This window comes from Mus musculus, chromosome 13 (assembly GCF_000001635.26).
Source record: "Mus musculus strain C57BL/6J chromosome 13, GRCm38.p6 C57BL/6J".
Lineage (NCBI taxonomy): Eukaryota > Metazoa > Chordata > Mammalia > Rodentia > Muridae > Mus > Mus musculus.
Window position 1 is genome coordinate 3837498 of NC_000079.6, and position 19229 is coordinate 3856726.

General features: G+C 44.5%; 2 protein-coding genes across 2 annotated transcripts; both read left to right on the forward strand.

The window, feature by feature from the left end:
* The first annotated feature begins 259 nt into the window (after positions 1 to 259).
* On the forward strand, positions 260 to 1174 carry Calm4 (calmodulin 4). Its single transcript, NM_020036.4, has one exon. The coding sequence runs from the start codon at positions 399 to 401 to the stop codon at positions 843 to 845; it is 447 nt and encodes a 148-aa protein (NP_064420.2). The 5' UTR covers positions 260 to 398; the 3' UTR covers positions 846 to 1174.
* A 15501-nt stretch (positions 1175 to 16675) lies between these two features.
* On the forward strand, positions 16676 to 17264 carry Calm5 (calmodulin 5). The gene is made up of 2 exons (NM_001008706.2): positions 16676 to 16797; positions 16838 to 17264. The coding sequence occupies exons 1-2, from the start codon at positions 16771 to 16773 to the stop codon at positions 17231 to 17233; spliced, it is 423 nt and encodes a 140-aa protein (NP_001008706.1). The 5' UTR covers positions 16676 to 16770; the 3' UTR covers positions 17234 to 17264.
* Positions 17265 to 19229: the final 1965 nt, after the last annotated feature.

Genomic DNA, 19229 nt, shown 5'->3' on the forward strand with positions numbered 1-19229 from the left:
GGGAAGTGTGTCTAGGCAGATGTCTATGCAGTGGGGTGGTCTGCTATGTGGGCCAGGACAGGCTGGCAGGCTTTGTCCCATGCCCTCCAGGCCACTTCCTATCAACTTATCCACAGATCTTCTCATCCATTAAAATGATGTCATTCCTTGTCTGTCCTTCCCTGGGAGGAGCATCATGCCTGAGGGCAAGGAGAGGAGGGTGGGGAGTCTCCTCCCTTTGCTCCAATCACAGAAAAGGAGGGGGTTCCTATGCCATGGCAAGGCTACCTATAGCTCAGCTCTTCAACAGGCACAGCTTCAGAGCCCAGCAGTAGCCTTGAGCACTGGACCAGAAACCGCAGGAGCAGCAGACTGACATCCAGTTGACACCAATCTCAGAAGCTTTGTAAGGTACAGAGATGTCTCACGGGTTTACTAAGGAGGAGGTCGCTGAGTTCCAGGCAGCTTTCAATAGGTTTGACAAGAATAAGGATGGCCATATCAGCGTCGAGGAACTTGGAGATGTAATGAAGCAGCTGGGCAAGAACCTCCCAGAGAAGGACCTGAAGGCTCTCATCTCCAAGTTGGACACAGATGGTGATGGCAAGATCAGCTTTGAAGAATTCTTGACAGCCATAGAGAAGTACAAGAAAGGGCACAGAGCAGGGGAGCTGCGGGCTGTGTTCAATGTCCTTGACCAGAATGGTGATGGCTACATCACTGTGGATGAGCTCAAGGAAAGCTTGTCCAAGTTAGGCGAGTCCCTTTCCCAGGAGGAGCTGGAGGACATGATCCGTGTGGCTGACGTGGACCAAGATGGGAAGGTGAAATATGAGGAGTTTGTGCGCCTCCACGTTGAAAATTGAGACTGCTGGTCACAAGCTCCAACTCGTCGTCTATCTGCCTGTCTCTGACAGGCACTTGTGCCTTCTTGCGGAGCTCTGCTTTTGTGGTGGTGTTAAAAAGAAGAGAAGTCTGTGTGGTGTATGGAAACTATCTCATGAGTGAGGAAGACTTTATTGGCTCTGGATGCTGTGCCATCTGGAGCTGCTCACTAGTCCCCTCTCTGCCTGCTGAGACTCTGGTCAGAGGATGGTTTCCTTGGGTGTGTCTCTCCTCTCCCTCTTGCTGTGGAATGGGCGCTTCCTACCTCCCAGGGCTCTTATAACTCTTTAAATAAAAAGGATGCAAATTCTGTGTGCTTGGTGTTTAATTACAGAGGAGAATCCCAAGGGCTTCCAAAAATACATACTTTGGGCTTGTGATCCTTTCCATAGAACTGGAGAAGCCTTCTGCCTACCTCTTGTCTTCCCTAGTTCCCCACAAAGGAAGAGGTATGTGGTAGGGGGAGGTCAGAGGGAGGAAGTAGTTGTTTTGAGCTTTAAGGTCTACTTGAGATGCTGGATACTAGTAGTTGGCCTGGGATGGGCAGGACCATCTGCACCCTCACCAAAGAAAGTCACCCTCTTTCTTACACACAGCCTGTTATGCATTAATCTTGAAAAAACGGAAAAAAGGGGGTGAGAATTGTCTCTATATTTGTGCCTCTGCGCATGTTTATGTCTGTCTTCATAAGCCAGTCTGTGTGCATTGTGTATGTACATGTTTGTCTATATTCTCCATGTATATCCACATGGATTTAGAGATGTATGCCTGTATGTGTGTATAAGTGTGCATGTCACTGCATGCATGTATCCCTGTGTGTATCTCAATATATGCATGTATTTCTGTGTATGCATGGATGCTGTATCTGAACTGCATTATCCCCAGAGATATTTTAAAAAGCTGAGTCTGGAGGAATGGAATCCACTTTACAAAACCCACAGATATGTAGCCATATGAGACGAGACCAGAGCACATATTTGATGGGCAAGGGGATGGAAGTGGTATAGAGGAAGTGATGGCAGTTACACACAGAAGGCAGAAATACTGATGCTGGGTTTCCAAAGCTGATACCAGGTTGTTCATGTCCCCACAGAGAGAACACTGCTGGCTCTGACTTCTGACTGCAGATTCCTCTTGGCCTTGTAAGGCTCTGATATTTTTTTCAAGGATTCAGCTTGAGGGGTTCTTTCCAGATAAAAGGTGGAGGAGAAAGATGAAGGGCTGCCAGGGCTTCCCCACTCCACCCCCACTTTCCCCACTCCCTGTCCACATCCAAGGCAAGGAATGTCACTATTTGAACTTGGGCGAGGACACTGCTGTCTGGTTTTGAACACTACTAGAAGAGACTTGCTTGCTGTTAACAAGCCCGGGTTCCTGCTCCCTCCTTCATGAAATGGCATTTCTTCTTTCTCCTCCCTCCCTTTTTCCCTCCCTCCTCCTTCCTCCCCCCCTCCCTCCCTCCCTCCCTCCTTCCATTCCCTTTTCTTTTTTCTCTTTCTCTCTCTGTCTTTCTTTCTTTCTCTTTCTTTCTTTTTTCTTTCTTTCTTTCTTTCTTCCTTCCTTCCTTCCTTCCTTCCTTCCTTTCTTTCTTTCTTTCTTTTTCTTTCCTCTTTCTTTTTTCACTCTTTCTTTCTTTCTTTCTTTCTTTCTTTCTTTCTTTCTTTCTTTCCTTCTTTTTGATTTTAATGATTTATTTTATATATATATATATATATATATGTATATATATATATATATATATATATATATATATATATATATATGTTTTTGAGCCACCATGTGGTTGCTGGGAATTGAATTCAGGACCTCTGGAAGAGCAGTCAGTGCTCTTAACCACTGAGCCATGTCTCCAGCCCCAGCATTTTCTTAATTGGGGTTCCTCCTCCCAGATAATCCTAGCTTGTGTTAAGGTGACAACAACAACAACAACAATGAGAAATGAATTCCAAGACTAACCAGGATGCACAAGCACACATACATATATAGATGCACATGCACACATAAACAATATGTTTGTGTACTGCTAGTCAGTGCTCAGATACTTGAGCACAGAAACACATGCCTGGGCACTGGTACACTTATATATGGTCTTTGCACAAGACTTTCCCTTGGCCACTGTGACCACTTTCTCTTCCTGCCTTCAGGGACTGGTCCAGCAGATTCAAGGAGGTGTTCATCTCTACTTTGCTACCTGCAGAGGTCTCTAGTCAGCCTTAATGAAGGACTTCCATCTTTTTATCCAGGGGCACAGTCATCCCCACTTGAAAGAGCCCACATCTTCTTGAGGAGATAGGCTGAGTGGACATGAGAGAGCATACAGCCTAGGCCAGAGTCTACCTCCAATACCCAGCCCAAAGGCACAGCCTGCCTTACCCCTGTTCCAGTCTCTTCTGCTAACCACTGTCTCTCTCCTTCCCCACTTGGTTCCAGAAGCTCCTTATCAGCAAACCTCACCTTCTCAGCTTCAGTTCTCTTGCTCCTGTAACACCTGCCATGTGTCACTCACCAGCTCCTGGGCCAGCCACCTTGCCTGGGACACATCTGCTGCTATCTTCCCTTCTCTTGCTGAGCTGTCTGAGTTTCCTTCTCATGTGTCCCCCAGCTGTGTGTCAAGAAGTAAGCCCTGAAGCCCTCAGCTACTCAAGAATGAACACTATCCATTGTTTCTTTATCCAACAAGAGCCACATGTGAGGTGCAGGTATCTCAGCTACAGGCAGTCATGAAACCAAGGCATCTCTCTCCTGTTTCTTCCCATAAAAATCACATCACAGAGCTAGGATGGGGTGTTGAACCAGCTAATGAAGAAGAGCCTTGGTGGAAATGGGTTTGGGCGTCAATAACACACTGTTCTCTTTCTCAACCTCAAGGCTGACTTTTTGAGGTTCCTGCAGCATGGCTGTCACTGATGACTTCTATCCTGGGAAGGTTGGCCACACAGCTGACACTGAGTCAGGAGACTGGGTGAGAAGGAGGAAAGATGCCATTTCAGTGTTTATACATGGCAAAGCATGCCCTATAAGAGGAAGCAGAGCCCAGGTGGCAGAAGGAGGAGGGAGAAGCCTTTTGAATGACTCCCTTGGAGTCATGGGCCAAAGATTCCATTTCTTCATCTGGAATACAGAAGATGAGCATCATATAATGATTACATTTCCTCGCTGTGGCAATACTCGGTTTTTTGGTGGTGGTACTGAGGGTGGAAGTTGGAGCCTTGTGCATGCTAGGCAGGCAGGCAGGCAGGCAGGCACTTTATCACTGAGCTTGCTTTATCCCCAGCCTAGCTTGATCTGTTCCTTTTTCCCTACTTGGATTCTTCTTTCTGAGTATGGTGTGTGTGTGTTTGTGTGTGTATATTTTGTGTGTATAGTATGTGAGCATGTGTACTCATTCATGTGGAGTCCAGAAGTTGATGTCAGGTGTCCTCCTTGATTGCTTCCTCTATTGTCTTCCTGTTCCAGGCAGGTCCTCTTGATGACTCTGGTGCTCAGGATTAGGATAGACTAGCTTTCCAACAAGCTCCAGTGATCCTCTTCTCTTGACCTCTCCAGTGATGGGACTATAAACATGTACCTGGCTTTTTACAAGGGTCCTGTGCTTTGAACAGAAAGCTCTTTGACTACAGAACTATACTCTCAGGTTCATAGATATCTTTCTAAATAAGTTCCATTTTAATGAAATGACATTGGTTAGCCAGGTGGTAGAGGTGCAGATGTGTTATTGTTGTTTTATTTTGTTGTTGTTTATTTTTATTTAAGTCTATTTTACCTTTTTAAAATTTTTGGTTTGGGTTGGTTTTTTTTTTGTTTTGTTTTTTTTTTGTTTTTTGTTTTTTTTTTTCACTTCAAATGTTCAACTTCTTCCTGGTCTCCCCTCCACAGGTGAAGGTCTCCAGGAACTCTCCACCTATGGATGTTGCAGATATTGGAGTTGCAAAATGGAATCCACCAATCATGGTGGCACTATATTTACCAATCTTAACACTCATTTTCAGCTCTCCATCTATGATCCATGGGATGATAGTTGTCAGACTGCAGTCATGGGTAAAATTTACCCTGATGGCTATGCCAAATACCCAGTAGCTGACCTGCACATCTACCACGAGCTTGTTCCAGCCCCCAAATCAGCCTTTGCCCATGTTAACATTATCCAACAGGAAAATCAGTCTCAGAATGAGCTAGGAGCTACCCTCTCCTGGCTATAATATATCCAATATGCAGATGACATCCTTCCCTCAACAACCCACCCCAACTCCTCTCAATGCTTTTTCTGTGCTTCTCTCTCTCGACCAGTATTAGCAGGTGTTCCAATTAACATTTCCCTTTATGCCCCCATGGAACCCTACCCATGAGGAAAACATAGGACATTCTCTTTGACCTATCCTCCCCACTTTGCCTTGTAGGGCCCTCCTCAAAACCCCATCTTACATGTGTCTGTGACATCACCATCACCAAATCAGTATGTGTTAACCCTCCTGCCCTCCTCTGGTACAAAGGCACTACAGGTGTCTGTATTAACCCCCCTTTTCAAGGTTCCTGCACCCCTGTGATAATTGTCCCCCAGGTTTATCTCTACAAACCTGGGGAACTCACCTTGCAGATGGGAGAAAACTGAAAGAAGAGAGAGATCTTCATCCCTCTGCTCATTGGACTAGGCCTTGTTGTCTCACTGGGTGCAACAGGGACTGCAGGAGCAGCCGTTGTTCAAACACATCTGGCCAACAACTTCCAAGACAAGATTTACCAGGCAATGGCTTCTACTACAGACAGCCTTGAGTCTCTTCAATGCCAGATAACCTCCTTAGTAGGAGTTGTTCTTCAAGACTGGAGAGCCCTGGACTTACTGACTGAACAGGGAGGGACTTGCATTTTGCTGGGGGAGAATTGTTGCATTTATGTCAATGAATCTGGGTTGGTAGAACAAGATATACAAATGTTCAAAGAACTCTGAGGGAACCTCTGGGCACATACTCCCAACACCCCTACCCCTTGGTACTCTAACCCCTTGGTATCCTGGGTTCTTCCTCTCCTTGGCCCCATACTAGCCATTGGAGCCTTGTTTCTCTTGGCACCCTGTCTCACTCAGTTTCTAAAGCAGCAGATGAGCAGCATTGCAAAAATCGCTACCGATCAGGTCATGATTCAGTATCAAACTGTTCCCAAGATAGGAGACCGTTATTCCGATGACCCCTCTCCCTTAGAAAAAAAAAAAAGTGCCCTTTGGTCCACTCCAGCACCGGGGTGCCTTGCCTGCGGAGTCTCCAGACACCCGCAAGGACCCACACAGGATCCCCCATGGGATCCTAAGACCTCTGGTGAGTGGAGCACAGTGTCTGCTCCAATCCAATCGCACGGGACCTCAAACTGCATTAACTAGGGAAACAGATAACCCAGCCTGATCAGGGGCACAAGTCCCTTCCGGTCCACTCCAGCACCGGGGTTCCTTGCAAGCAGAGTTTCTGGACACCCCCAAGGTCCTCACAGGACCCTCCACGGGATCTTAAGACCTCTGGTGAGTGGAACACAACCTCTGCCAGGAGGCCGGTTGAACACGATATCTGGGCACCTTCCGTGCAAGAAGAGAGTTTGCCTGCAGAGAATACTCTGATCACTGAAGCTAAGGAGAGAGCTAGTCTCCCAGGTGATAGAGGCTAACAGAGTCACGTGAGGAACAAGCTCTAACCAGAGACAACTATAACAACTAGCTTCAGAGATTAACAGATGGTGAAAGGCAAATTGTAAGAATCTTACTAACAGATATCAAGACCACTCACCATCATCAGAACGCAGCACTCCCACCCCACCTAGTCCTGGGCACCCCAACACACCCGAAAAGCAAGACCCAGATTTAAAAGTATATCTCATGATGATGGTAGAGGACATCAAGAAGGACTTTAATAACTCACTTAAAGAAATGCAGGAGAACACAGGTAAACATGTAGAAGACCTTAAAGAGGCAAGGCAAAAATTCCTTAAAGAATTGCAGAAAAACACGACCAAACAGGTGATGGAATTGAATAAAACCATCCAAGACATAAAAAGGGAAGTAGACACAATAAAGAAAACCCAAAGTGAGGCAACGATGGAGATAGAAACCCTAGGAAAAAATCTGGAACCACAGATGCGAGCATCAGCAACAGAATACAGGAGATGGAAGAGAGAAGATTCCATAGAGAACATTGGCACAACAATTTTCAAAGAAAATACAAAACGCAAAAAGATTCTAACTCAAAACATCCAGGAAATCCAGGCCACAATGAGAAGACCAAACCTACGGATAATAGGAGTTGATGAGAATGAAGATTTTCAACTTAAAGGGCCAGCAAATATCTTCAACAAAATTATAGAAGAAAACTTCCCAAACCTAAAGAATGACATGCCCATGAACATACAAGAAGCCTACAGAACTCCAAATAGACTGGACCAGAAAAGAAATTCCTCCCAACACATAATAATCAGAACAACAAATGCACTAAATAAAGAGAGAATATTAAAAGCAGTAAGGGAGAAAGGTCAAGTAACATATAAAGGCAGGCCTATCAGAATTACACCAGACTTTTCACCAGAGACTATGAAAGCCAGAAGATCCTGGACAGATGTTATACAGACACTAAGAGAACACAAATGCCAGCCCAGGCTACTATACCCGGCCAAACTCTCAATTACCATAGATGGAGAAACCAAAGTATTCCATGACAAAATCAAATACACACATTATCTTTTCACGAATCCAGCCCTTCTAAAGAAAATAACAGAAAAAAACCAATACAAGGACAGAAATCATGCCCTAGAAAAAGCAAAAAAGTAATCCCTCAACAAACCAAAAAGAAGACAGCCACAAGAACAGAATGCCAACTCTAACAACAAAAATAAAAGGAAACAACATTTACTTTTCCTTACTATCTCTTAATATCAATGGACTCAATTCCCCAATAAAAAGACATAGACTAACAGACTGGCTACAAAAACAGGACCCAATATTCTGCTGCTTACAGAAAACCCATCTCAGGGAAAAAGACAGACACTACCTCAGAGTGAAAGGCTGGATAAAAATTTTCCAAGCAAATGGTCTGAAGAAACAAGCTGGAGTAGCCATTCTAATATCAAATAAAATCAACTTCAAACCCAAAGTTATCAAAAAAGACAAAGAGGGACACTTCATACTCATCAAAGGTAAAATCCTCCAAGAGGAACTCTCAATTCTGAATATCTACTCTCCAAATGCAAGGGCAGCCACATTCATTAAAGACATTTTAGTAAAGCTCAAAGCACACACTGAACCTCACACAATAATAGTGGGAGACTTCAACACAGCACTTTCTTTTTCTTTTTTTTTTTTCTCTTTTTTTATAAGGTATTTTCCTCCTTTACATTTCCAATGCTATCCAAAAAGTCTCCCATACCCACCCCCCCCCCAATCCCCTACCTACCCACTCCCCCTTTTTGGCCCTGGCGTTCCCCTGTACTGGGGCATATAAAGTTTGCAAGTTCAAAGGCCTCTCTTTCCAGTGATGGCTGACTAGGCCATCTTTTGATACATATGCAGCTAGAGACAAGAGCTCCGGGGCACTGGTTAGTTCATATTGTTGTTCCACCTATAGGGTTGCAGTTCCCTTTAGCTCCTTGGGTACTTTCTCTAGCTCCTCCATTGGGGGCCGTGTGACCCATCCAATAGCTGACTGTGAGCATCCACTTCTGTGTTTGCTAGGCCCCGGCATAGTCTCACAAGAGACAGCTATATCTGGGTCTTTTCAGCAAAATCTTGCTAGTGTATGCAATGGTGTCAGCGTTTGGAAGCTGATTATGGGATGGATCCCTGGATATGGCAATCACTACATGGTCCATCCTTTTGTCACAGCTCCAAATTTTGTCTCTGTAACTCCTTCCATGGAACACACCACTTTCATCAATGGGCAGATCATGGAAACCGAAACTAAACAGGGACACAGTAAAACTAACAGAAGTTATGAAACAAATGGACTTAACAGATATCTACAGAACATTTTATCCTAAAACCAAAGGATACACCTTTTTCTCAGCACCTCACGGTACCGTCTCCAAAATTGACCATATAATTGGTCACAAAACAGGCCTCAACAGATACAAAAATATTGAAATTGTCCCATGCATCCTATCAGATCACCATGGACTAAGGCTGATCTTCAATAACAACATAAATAATAGAAAGCCAACATTCATGTGGAAACTGAATAACACTCTACTCAATGATACCTTGGTCAAGGAAGGAATAAAGAAAGAAATTAAAGACTTTTTAGAGTTTAATGAAAATGAAGCCACAACATACCCAAACCTACGGGACACAATGAAAGCATTTCTAAGAGGGAATCTCATAGCCCTGAGTGCCTCCAAGACGAAACTGGAGAGAGCACACACTAGCAACTTGACAACACATCTAAAAGCTCTAGAAAAAAAGAAAGCAAATTCACCCAAGAGGAGTAGACGGCAGGAAATAATCAAACTCAGGGGCAAAATCAACCAAGTGGAAACAAGAAGAACTATTCAAAGAATTAACCAAACGAGGAGTTAGTTCTTTGAGAAAATCAACAAGATAGATAAACCCTTACCTAGACTCACTAGAGGGCACAGGGACAGCATCCTAATTAACAAAATCAGAAATGAAAAGGGAGACATAACAACAGATCCTGAAGAAATCCAAAATACCATCAGATCCTTCTACAAAAGGCTATACTCAACAAAACTGGAAAACCTGGATGAAATGGACAAATTTCTAGACAGATACCAGGTAGTAAAGTTAAATCAGGATCAACTTAATGATCTAAACAGTCCCATATCCCCCAAAGAAATAGAAGCAGTCATTAATAGCCTCCCAGCCAAAAAAAGCCCAGGACCAGATGGGTTTAGTGCAGAGTTCTATCAGACCTTCAAAGAAGATCTAATTCCAGTTCTGTACAAACTATTCCACAAAATAGAAGTAGAAGATACTCTACCCAACTCATTTTATGAAGCCACAATTACTCTGATACCTAAACCACAGAAAGATCCACCAAAGATAGCAAACTTCAGACCAATTTCCCTTATTAATATCCATGCAAAAATACTCAATAAAATTCTCTCTAACCAAATCCAAGAACACATTAAAGGAATCACCCATCCTGACCAAGTAGGTTTTATTCCAGGGATGCAGGGATAGTTTAATATACGGAAATCCATCAACGTAATCCATTATATAAACAAACTCAAAGACAAAAACCACATGATCATCTCGTTAGAGGCAGAAAAAGCATTTGACAAGATCCAACGCCCATTCATGATAAAAGTCTTGGAAAGATCAAGAATTCAAGGCCCATACCTAAACATAATAAAAGCAATCTACAGCAAACCAGTAGCCAACATCAAAGTAAATGGTGAGAAGCTGGAAGCAATCCCACTAAAATCAGGAACTAGACAAGGCTGCTCACTTTCTCCCTACCTATTAAATATAGTACTTGAAGTTCTAGCCAGAGCAATTTGACAACAAAAGGAGATCAAGGGGATACAAATTGGAAAAGATGAAGTCAAAATATCACTTTTTGCAGATGATATGATAGTATACATAAGTGACCCTAAAAATTCCACCAGAGAACTCCTAAACCTGATAAACAGCTTCGGTGAATTAGCTGGATATAAAATTAACTCAAACAAGTCAATCGCCTTTCTCTACACGAAAAATAAACAGGCTGAGAAAGAAATTAGGGAAACAACACCCTTCTCAATAGTCACAAATAATATAAAATATCTTGGCGTGACTCTAACTAAGGAAGTGAAATATCTGTATGATAAGAACTTCAAGTCTCTGAAGAAATAAATTAAAGAAGATCTCAGAAGATGGAAAGATCTCCCATGCTCATGGATTGGCAGGATCAACATTGTAAAAATGGCTATCTTGCCAAAAGCAATCTACAGATTCAATGCAATCCCCATCAAAATTCCAACTCAATTCTTCAACAAATTAGAAAGAGCAATCTGCAAATTCATCTGGAATAACAAAAAACCTAGGATAGCAAAAACTCTTCTCAACGGTAAAAGAACCTCTGGTGGAATCACCATGCCTGACCTAAAGCTTTACTACAGAGCAATTGTGATAAAAACTGCATGGTACTGGTATAGAGACAGACAAGTAGACCAATGGAATAGAATTGAAGACCCAGAGATGAACCCACACACCTATGGTCACTTGATCTTTGACAAGGGAGCTAAAACCATCCTGTGGAAGAAAGCATTTTCAACCAATGGTGCTGGCAAAACTGGTAGTTATCATAAAGAAGAATGCAAATTGATCCATGCCTATCTCCTTGTACTAAGGTCAAGTCTAAGTGGATCAAGGAACTCCACATAAAACCAGAGACACTGAAACTTACAAAGGAGAAAGTGGGGGAAAGCCTTGAAGATATGGGCACAGGGGAAAAATTCCTGAATAGAACAGCAATGGCTTGTGCTGTAAGATCGAGAATTGACAAATGGGACCTCATGAAACTGTAAAGCTTCTGCAAGGCAAAAGACATTGTCAATAAGACAAAAAGGCGACCAACAGATTGGGAAAGGATTTTTACCTATCCTAAATCAGATAGGGGAGTAATATCCAATATATATAAAGAACGAAAGAAGGTGGACTCCAGAAAATCAAATAACCCCATTAAAAAACGGGGCTCAGAGCTAAACAAAGAATTCTCACCTGAGGAATACTGAATGGCTGAGAAGCACCTGAAAAAATGCTCAGCATCCTTAATCATCAGAGAAATGCAAATCAAAACAACCCTGAGATTCCATCTCACACCAGTCAGAATGGCTAAGATCAAAAATTCAGGTGACAGCAGATGCTGGTGAGAATGTGGAGAAAGAGGAACACTCCTTTATTGTTGGTGGGATTGCAAGCTTGTACAACCACTCTGGAAATCAATCTGGTGGTTCCTCAGAAAATTGGACATAATACTACCAGAGGATCCCGCAATACCTCTCCTGGGCATATATCGAGAAGATGTCCCAACCGGTAAGAAGGACACATGCTCTACTATGTTCATAGCAGCCTTATTTATAATAGCCAGAAGCTGGAAAGAACCCAGATGCCCCTCAACGGAGGAATGGATACAAAAAATCTGGTACATTTACACAATGGAGTACTACTCATCTATTAAAAGGAATGAATTTATGAAATTCCTAGGCAAATGGTTGGACCTGGAGGGCATCATTCTGAGTGAGGTAACACAATCACAAAAGAACTCAAATGATTTGTACTCACTGATAAGTGGATATTAGCCCAGAAACTTAGTATACCCGAGATATAAGAGACAATTTGTAAAACACATGAAACTGAAGAAGAACAAAGACCAAAGTGTGGACACTTTGCCCCTTCTTAGAATTGGAAACAATCACCCATGGAAGGAGTTACAGAGACAAAGTTTGGAGCTGAGACATAAGGATGGACCATCTAGAGACTGCCATATCCAGGGATCCATCCCATAATTAGCCTCCAAACAATGACACCATTGCATACACTAGCAAGCGTTTGCTGAAAGGACCCTGATATTGCTGTCTCTTGTGAGACTAGGCCGGGGCCTAGCAAAGACATAAGTGGATGCTCACAGTCTGCTATTGGATCCATCACAGGGCCTCCAATGGAGGAGCTAGAGATAGTAACCAAGGAGCTAAAGAGATCTGCAACCCTGTAGGTGCAACAACATTATGAACTAACCAGTACTCCGGAGCTCTTGACTCTAGCTGCATATGTATCAAAAGATGGCCTAGTAAGCCATCACTGGAAAGAGAGGCCCATTGGACTCGCAAACTTTATATGCCCCAGTACCTGGGGAACGCCAGGGACAAAAAGTGGGAATGGGTGGGTAGGGGAGTGGAGGGGGGGAGGGTATGTGGGACTTTTGGTTAGCATTGGAAATGTAATTGAGGAAAATACATAATAAAAAAAATATTTTTAAAAAAGTGTGTGTTGTGGGGTGGTGGGTTGTGCAGATAGCCTGGTTCCCAGTTGAGCAAAGGTCTGGAACCCTGGAGCCCCTGTGGGCAGAGATTTCCACCTGCAAGGGACAGGAGTTCGGCCATGCCTCCTGGGCACCTGGCTCCTGTCATGTAGCTACAGCCTTCCACAGCCCCCCTGCAGAGAGGTATGCAACATCAATCACTTAGTGGTTGCACCAAGCCCTCCCACATGCAAATAAGGTTTCCCAAACTCTCAGTCCAAGCCAATGAGTTCAAGGCCAGCCTGGTCTACAGAGTGAGTCCCAGGACAGCCAAAGCTACAGAGAAACCTTGTCTCAAAAAACAAAAAATCAAAACATCCTCTAAACTGTATATAAATCCTATCAGGAAATAAAAGGTGTGTGAGAACTACTCCACTGTCCAAGCCTTTGTCCTAAGAGCCGAAACACTTGGGAAGAGATCTGCTCTCCGGAAGCACTGCCTGAGGCCCTGCCACACTCCTCACTGGCAGGTAGGCTTGTTGATCTAGCCTGACCCAACGCCAACTGACACAGCTGAAGCAGAGAAGTGACTTCCCCTCCCTGACTGCATTTGTTTCCCTTCTCAGAAACCCTCGAACCAGGTCTGGGCAGAGGTTTCCATGGAAAGCCTCTGGTACTCCCGCCCACAAAGGTGCACATGTGTTATTGTTGTTTTGTCTTGTTGTTTAAGTCTATTTTACCTTTTTAAAGTCTTTGTTATTGGTTATTTTATTTACTTACATTTCAAAAGTTCCCCTTCCCAGTCTACCCTCCACAACCTCCCCACCCTATTTCCCCTCCATTTTGCCTCTAAGAGGGTGCTCTGCCACCCACCCACCAACTCCCACTACACCTCTCTAGCATCCCCCTAGAGGAGGCTTCACTCTCCACAGAACAAAGGACCTCCCCTCCAATTGGGGCCAGAGATTTTAATTCCAGCACGCTGGAGGCAGAGGCAGGGGCAGAAGCAGGGGTAGAGGGGGCAGAGACAGGTGAATCTCTGAATTCGAGGCCAGCTTTGTCTACAAAGTGAGTTCTAGGACAGCCAGGACTACACACACACACACAAAAAAAAAACAGTCTTGAGAAGAAGAAGAAGAAGAAGAAGAAGAAGAAGAAGAAGAAGAAGAAGAAGAAGAAGAAGAAGAAGAAGAAGAAGAAGAAGAAGAAGGAGGAATAGGAGGAGGAGGAATAAAAGGAGGAAGAGGAGGAGGAAGAGGAGGAAGAAGAGGAAGAGGAGGAGGAAGAGGAGGAGGAGGAAGAGGAGGAGGAAGAGGAGGAGGAGAAAGAGGAGGAGGAAGAGGAGGAGGAGGAAGAGGAGGAGGAGGAAGAGGAGGAGGAGGAGAAAAGAAGAAGAAGAAGAAGAAGAAGAAGAAGAAGAGGAGGAGGAGGAGGAGGAGGAGGAGGAGGAGGAGGAGGAGGAAAAACAAGAAGGAGAAGAATGTGAAGAAGAAAAAGAAGAGGAAAAACAAGAAGAGGAAGAAGAGGAGGGGAAGGGAAGGGAAGGAAAGGGAAGGGAAGGGGAAGGGGAAGGGGAAGGAAGGGGAAGGGGAAGGGGAAGGGGAAGGGGAAGGGGAAGGGGAAGGGGAAGGGGAAGGGGAAGGGGAAGGGGAAGGGGAAGGAAGAGATTCAAGTAGATATTCTTTCAGGCTTCTACCAAAGCTAAACCAGCTTATCCTTGAATATGAGGTTTATCATAGAGTAGAAACATCTGTTCACCTGAACTTTTTACTTCTGTCTTAATTGTTCTCCTTAGATACAGTAGATGCATCACCTTTGTTTACAGATGAAGAAATTGGGACATATTTGGACATATCAGCAATGAATCAGGAGCTAGTAACAGCAAAACTCCTAGCATTGAATATAAGTACTACGTAGCTAGAGGCACATAATAGCACAACCATTATTATGTATTTAGGTTTAAGTCAAAGGCTCTGCTAATTAGATAAGAAGAAAAGAAAATTTCAAATATAGATGATATCTTCAAATACTATTTTAAAAAAGAAACAAAGCAGCTGGATTGAAGCTGTGGGGGTTTTTTGTTTTTGTTTTTCGTTATTTTGTTGTTGTTGTTTTTTTTTTTTTTTTTTTTTTTTGAGACAGGGTTTCTCTGTGCAGCCCTGGCAGTCCTGGAACTCACTCTGTAGACCAGGCTGGCCTAGGACTCAGAAATTCACCTGCCTCTGCCTCCCAAGTGCTAGGATTGAAGGCGTGTGCCACCACTTCCCAGATGAAGGTGTTATTAAGAGCCCCAACTTTCCCATGTCTCTCACCCAGCAAGATGCTTGCTCACTCTGCTGTCCTGGTTACAATGACATTCTCCACCCAGAACTGGTTGTCAGGTTCATTGAGAAATTGCCTGCTTAATATTTATTGAGGCCTCTGTATTTTTCCAGCACAGGGATGAGATAGCAATCCTTCTTCAAGAGATTTAAAAAAAAAAATTTTGGAAAGAAACTCCCTAACTGGAGCCTTTCTCTTTGCATCTCTCTCTCTACACCCGAGGTCCCCTAGACACAGGCTTGGAGCCAGGGTGGAGTGCCAGAGAATCTGGGTATTTCTCACTTCAGAGATGCATTAAACTGATTGACTTAGAGACAGGTAGAATTTGTTAAGTTTCTCAGTAGGATAATAAAGAAGTTTGTTCCTAAGGCTGTGCAAGAGTGGAGGAAGGCAGAGTCATCAGCAGTTAAAAAGGGGCTTACTTGAACCTCATCTTGGGTACTACATGGCAAATGTCTAGTCACAAGCGATGTTCCCACCTTTGGAAAGTCTTAAAGACTACCCCACAAGAGTGAGGTCTTGGTCTAAATCCAATAACCTGTCCCAGGTTGTACAGGGATGGGTTTCCTTTCAGAATGTAGAGCATACACAGAAGGCCATGGGTAAGGGGTCCCAAGTGGACTAGTGTGCTTAGGGCTGGTACAGGAGATCCCAAAGTGCTCAAGTTCCTGTCACGGCTGCCCTGTCCTTGGACTTTGCTGGCCACACATTGCCTTCCAGTGAAGAAGCAGCACCCACCCAGGCAAGACTCTCTGACCTAAGTTTCTTTCCCTGCTTTGTGCATGGAATGAACATCTCTCATCTCCAATGGAGAACCAGAGAGTCCAGAGAACACTGGACTTAGCTGCGGAATTGTAGGACTCACTAGGGGAGATGAGAGATCCTTCCTCTCACCTCTGAATTCACACTTCACGCTTGTTTTTGTAAAGGATGCCACAGCAGCAGAATGATACCCAGCTCCTTACTTCCTGGATGCTAAAGACAGACAGCCCCATCCTCTTTTCTTGCCCAGCACTAGCGAGTGCAGTGAAGGCTATAGGTAAATCTAGGAAGACTTGGTACTTCCCCCTTTCCATCAAGCTCACCCTTAGGATAAGAGCTGAGAAGGGTACTAAACTGAACCCCACTAAGGACTGCTGATCCTGATCCCTGACAGCTTCTTTGACACATGTGCCTCTCCCCAGTGAGTCTCTGTGAAATTGGGGAAGCTTTCTTGAAACCACCAGTGTGGTCAAAGCCTCTATGAAAATCAGCCACAGGGGAAGTGTGTCTAGGCAGATGTCCATGCAGTGGGGTGGTCTGCTATGTGGGCCAGGACAGGCTGGCAGGCTTTGTCCCATGCCCTCCAGGCCACTTCCTATCAACTTATCCACAGATCTTCTCATCCATTAAAATGATGTCATTCCTTGTCTGTCCTTCCCTGGGAGGAGCATCATGCCTGGGGGCAAGGAGAGGAGGGTGGGGAGTCTCCTCCCTTTGCTCCAATCACAGAAAAGGAGGGGGTTCCTATGCCATGGCAAGGCTACCTATAGCTCAGCTCTTCAACAGGCACAGCTTCAGAGCCCAGCAGTAGCCTTGAGCACTGGACCAGAAACCGCAGGAGCAGCAGACTGACATCCAGTTGACACCAAGCTCAGAAGCTTTGTAAGGTACAGAGATGTCTCACGGGTTTACTAAGGAGGAGGTGGCCGAGTACTTCAGACCTTTTTTTTTGGCTTGACAAGAATAAGGATGGCCATATCAACGTCCAGGAACTTGGAGATGTAATGAAGCAGTTGGGCAAGAACCTCTCACATGAGGAACTGAAGGCTCTCATCTCCAAGTTGGACACAGATGGTGATGGCAAGATCAGCTTTGAAGAATTCTTTAAGTCCATCAAAAAGTACACTAAAGAGCAGGAGCTGCAGGCTATGTTCAGTGTCCTTGACCAGAATGGTGATGGGTACATCACTGTGGATGAGCTCAAAGAAGGCTTGTCCAAGATGGGAGAGCCGCTTTCCCAGGAGGAGCTGGAGGGCATGATCCATGTGTTTGGTGCAGACCAAGATGGGAAGGTGAACTATGAGCAGTTTTTGAGTCACTACATTGAGACTGTATACAAGGTCCACATATCTGACTGACTCTGACAGGCACTTGTGCCTTCTTGCAGCGCTCTGCTTTTGTGGTGGTGTTAAAAAGAAGAGAAGTCTGTGTGGTGTATGGAAACTATCTCATGAGTGAGGAAGACTTTATTGGCTCTGGATGCTGTGCCATCTGGAGCTGCTCACTAGTCCCTTCTCTGCCTGCTGAGACTCTGGTCAGAGGATGGTTTCCCTGGGTGTGTCTCTCCTCTCCCTCTTGCTGTGGAATGGGCACTTCCTACCTCCCAGGGCTCTTATAACAGTTTAAATAAAAATGCAAATTCTGTGTGCTTGGTGTTTAACTAAAAAGGAGAATCCCAAGGGCTTCCAACAATACATACTTTGGGCCTGTGATCGCTTCCATAGAACTGGAGAAGCCTTCTGCCTACCTCTTGTCTTCCCTAGTTCCCCATAAGGAGGAAAGGTAAGTACTGGTATGTGGTGGGGGAGGTCACATGGAGGAAGTAGTTGTTTTGAGCTTTAAGCCCTGGGATGGGCAGGACCAAATGCACCCGCACAAAGAAAAGTCACCCTCTTTCTTACACACAGCCTGTTTTGCGAAAATCTTGAAAAAAAAGAGGGTGAGAATTGTCTCTATATTTGTGCTTCTGCACATGTGTATGTCTGTCTTCATAAGCCAGTCTGTGTGCATTGTGTATGTACATGTTTGTCTATATTCTCCATGTATATCCACATGGGTTTAGAGATGTATGCCTGTATGTGTGTATAAGTGTACATGTCACTGCATGCATGTATCCCTGTGTGTATCTCAATATATGCATGTATTTCTGTGTATGCATGGATGCTGTATCTGAACTGCATTATCCCCAGAGATATTTTAAAAAGCTGAGTCTGGAGGAATGGAATCCACTTTACAAAACCCACAGATATGTAGCCATATGAGACGAGACCAGAGCACATATTTGATGGGCAAGGGGATGGAAGTGGTATAGAGGAAGTGATGGCAGTTACACACAGAAGGCAGAAATACTGATGCTGGGTTTCCAAAGCTGATACCAGGTTGTTCATGTCCCCACAGAGAGAACACTGCTGGCTCTGACTTCTGACTGCAGATTCCTCTTGGCCTTGTAAGGCTCTGATATTTTTTTCAAGGATTCAGCTTGAGGGGTTCTTTCCAGATAAAAGGTGGAGGAGAAAGATGAAGGGCTGCCAGGGCTTCCCCACTCCACCCCCTTTTCCCCCACCCCCTGTCCACATCCAAGGTAAGGAATGTCACTATTTGAACTTGGGCGAGGACACTGCTGTCTGGTTTTGAACACTACTTGAAGAGTCTTGCTTGCTGTTTAACAAGCCCAGGTTCCTGCTCCCTCCTTCATGAAATGGGATGGGATTTTTTTCTTCCCCTTCCCTCCCTCCCTTCCTCCTTCCTTTCTCTCTCTGTCTCTCTCTCTTTCTTCTCTCTTTCTTCCTTCCTTTTCTTTTCTTTCTTCTCTCTCTCTCTTCCTTCCTTCCTCCCTTTCTTTTCTTTCCCTCTTTCATCGAATTTAAGCTCAAATTATCCTTGGTTTTATCTTGTCTCAGCCATGCCAAGTCAATGGTTCTCATCTGGGTGGGGAGATGAGAGGGGGGGGGGGATTTTCTGAAGAGCTATTGCAAAATGCTTCAGCCCAGCCAATTCCTTCACCCCTCATTCTGGTGTGCCTGTGCTGGGTGCACACACCTATGGAGAGCACACACCTGTGGTAGTGAGTAGTGGAGCTTGTCTGCTTTATCCCAGCTTGAGCACAGAGCTCAGTGGAGGGAGGAAGGGGTCAAGTTCACTAAGGGAAGTCAGCCATGTCTGAGAGGTTGTTTTTTTGTTTTGTTTTTAAATTTCTCCATGGTGGGATTACTCTGAGGTTATTCCAGTTTCTTTGGTCCTTACACATAGCTGCCTTGTTCCTCTCCAGTCTGTCTTCGGATATCTGTCCCCTTTGGATACCTTCTAGCCTGCTGGGTGGAAGCCTGGTTTGCAGGGGATGAAAAGGGCTGGGTT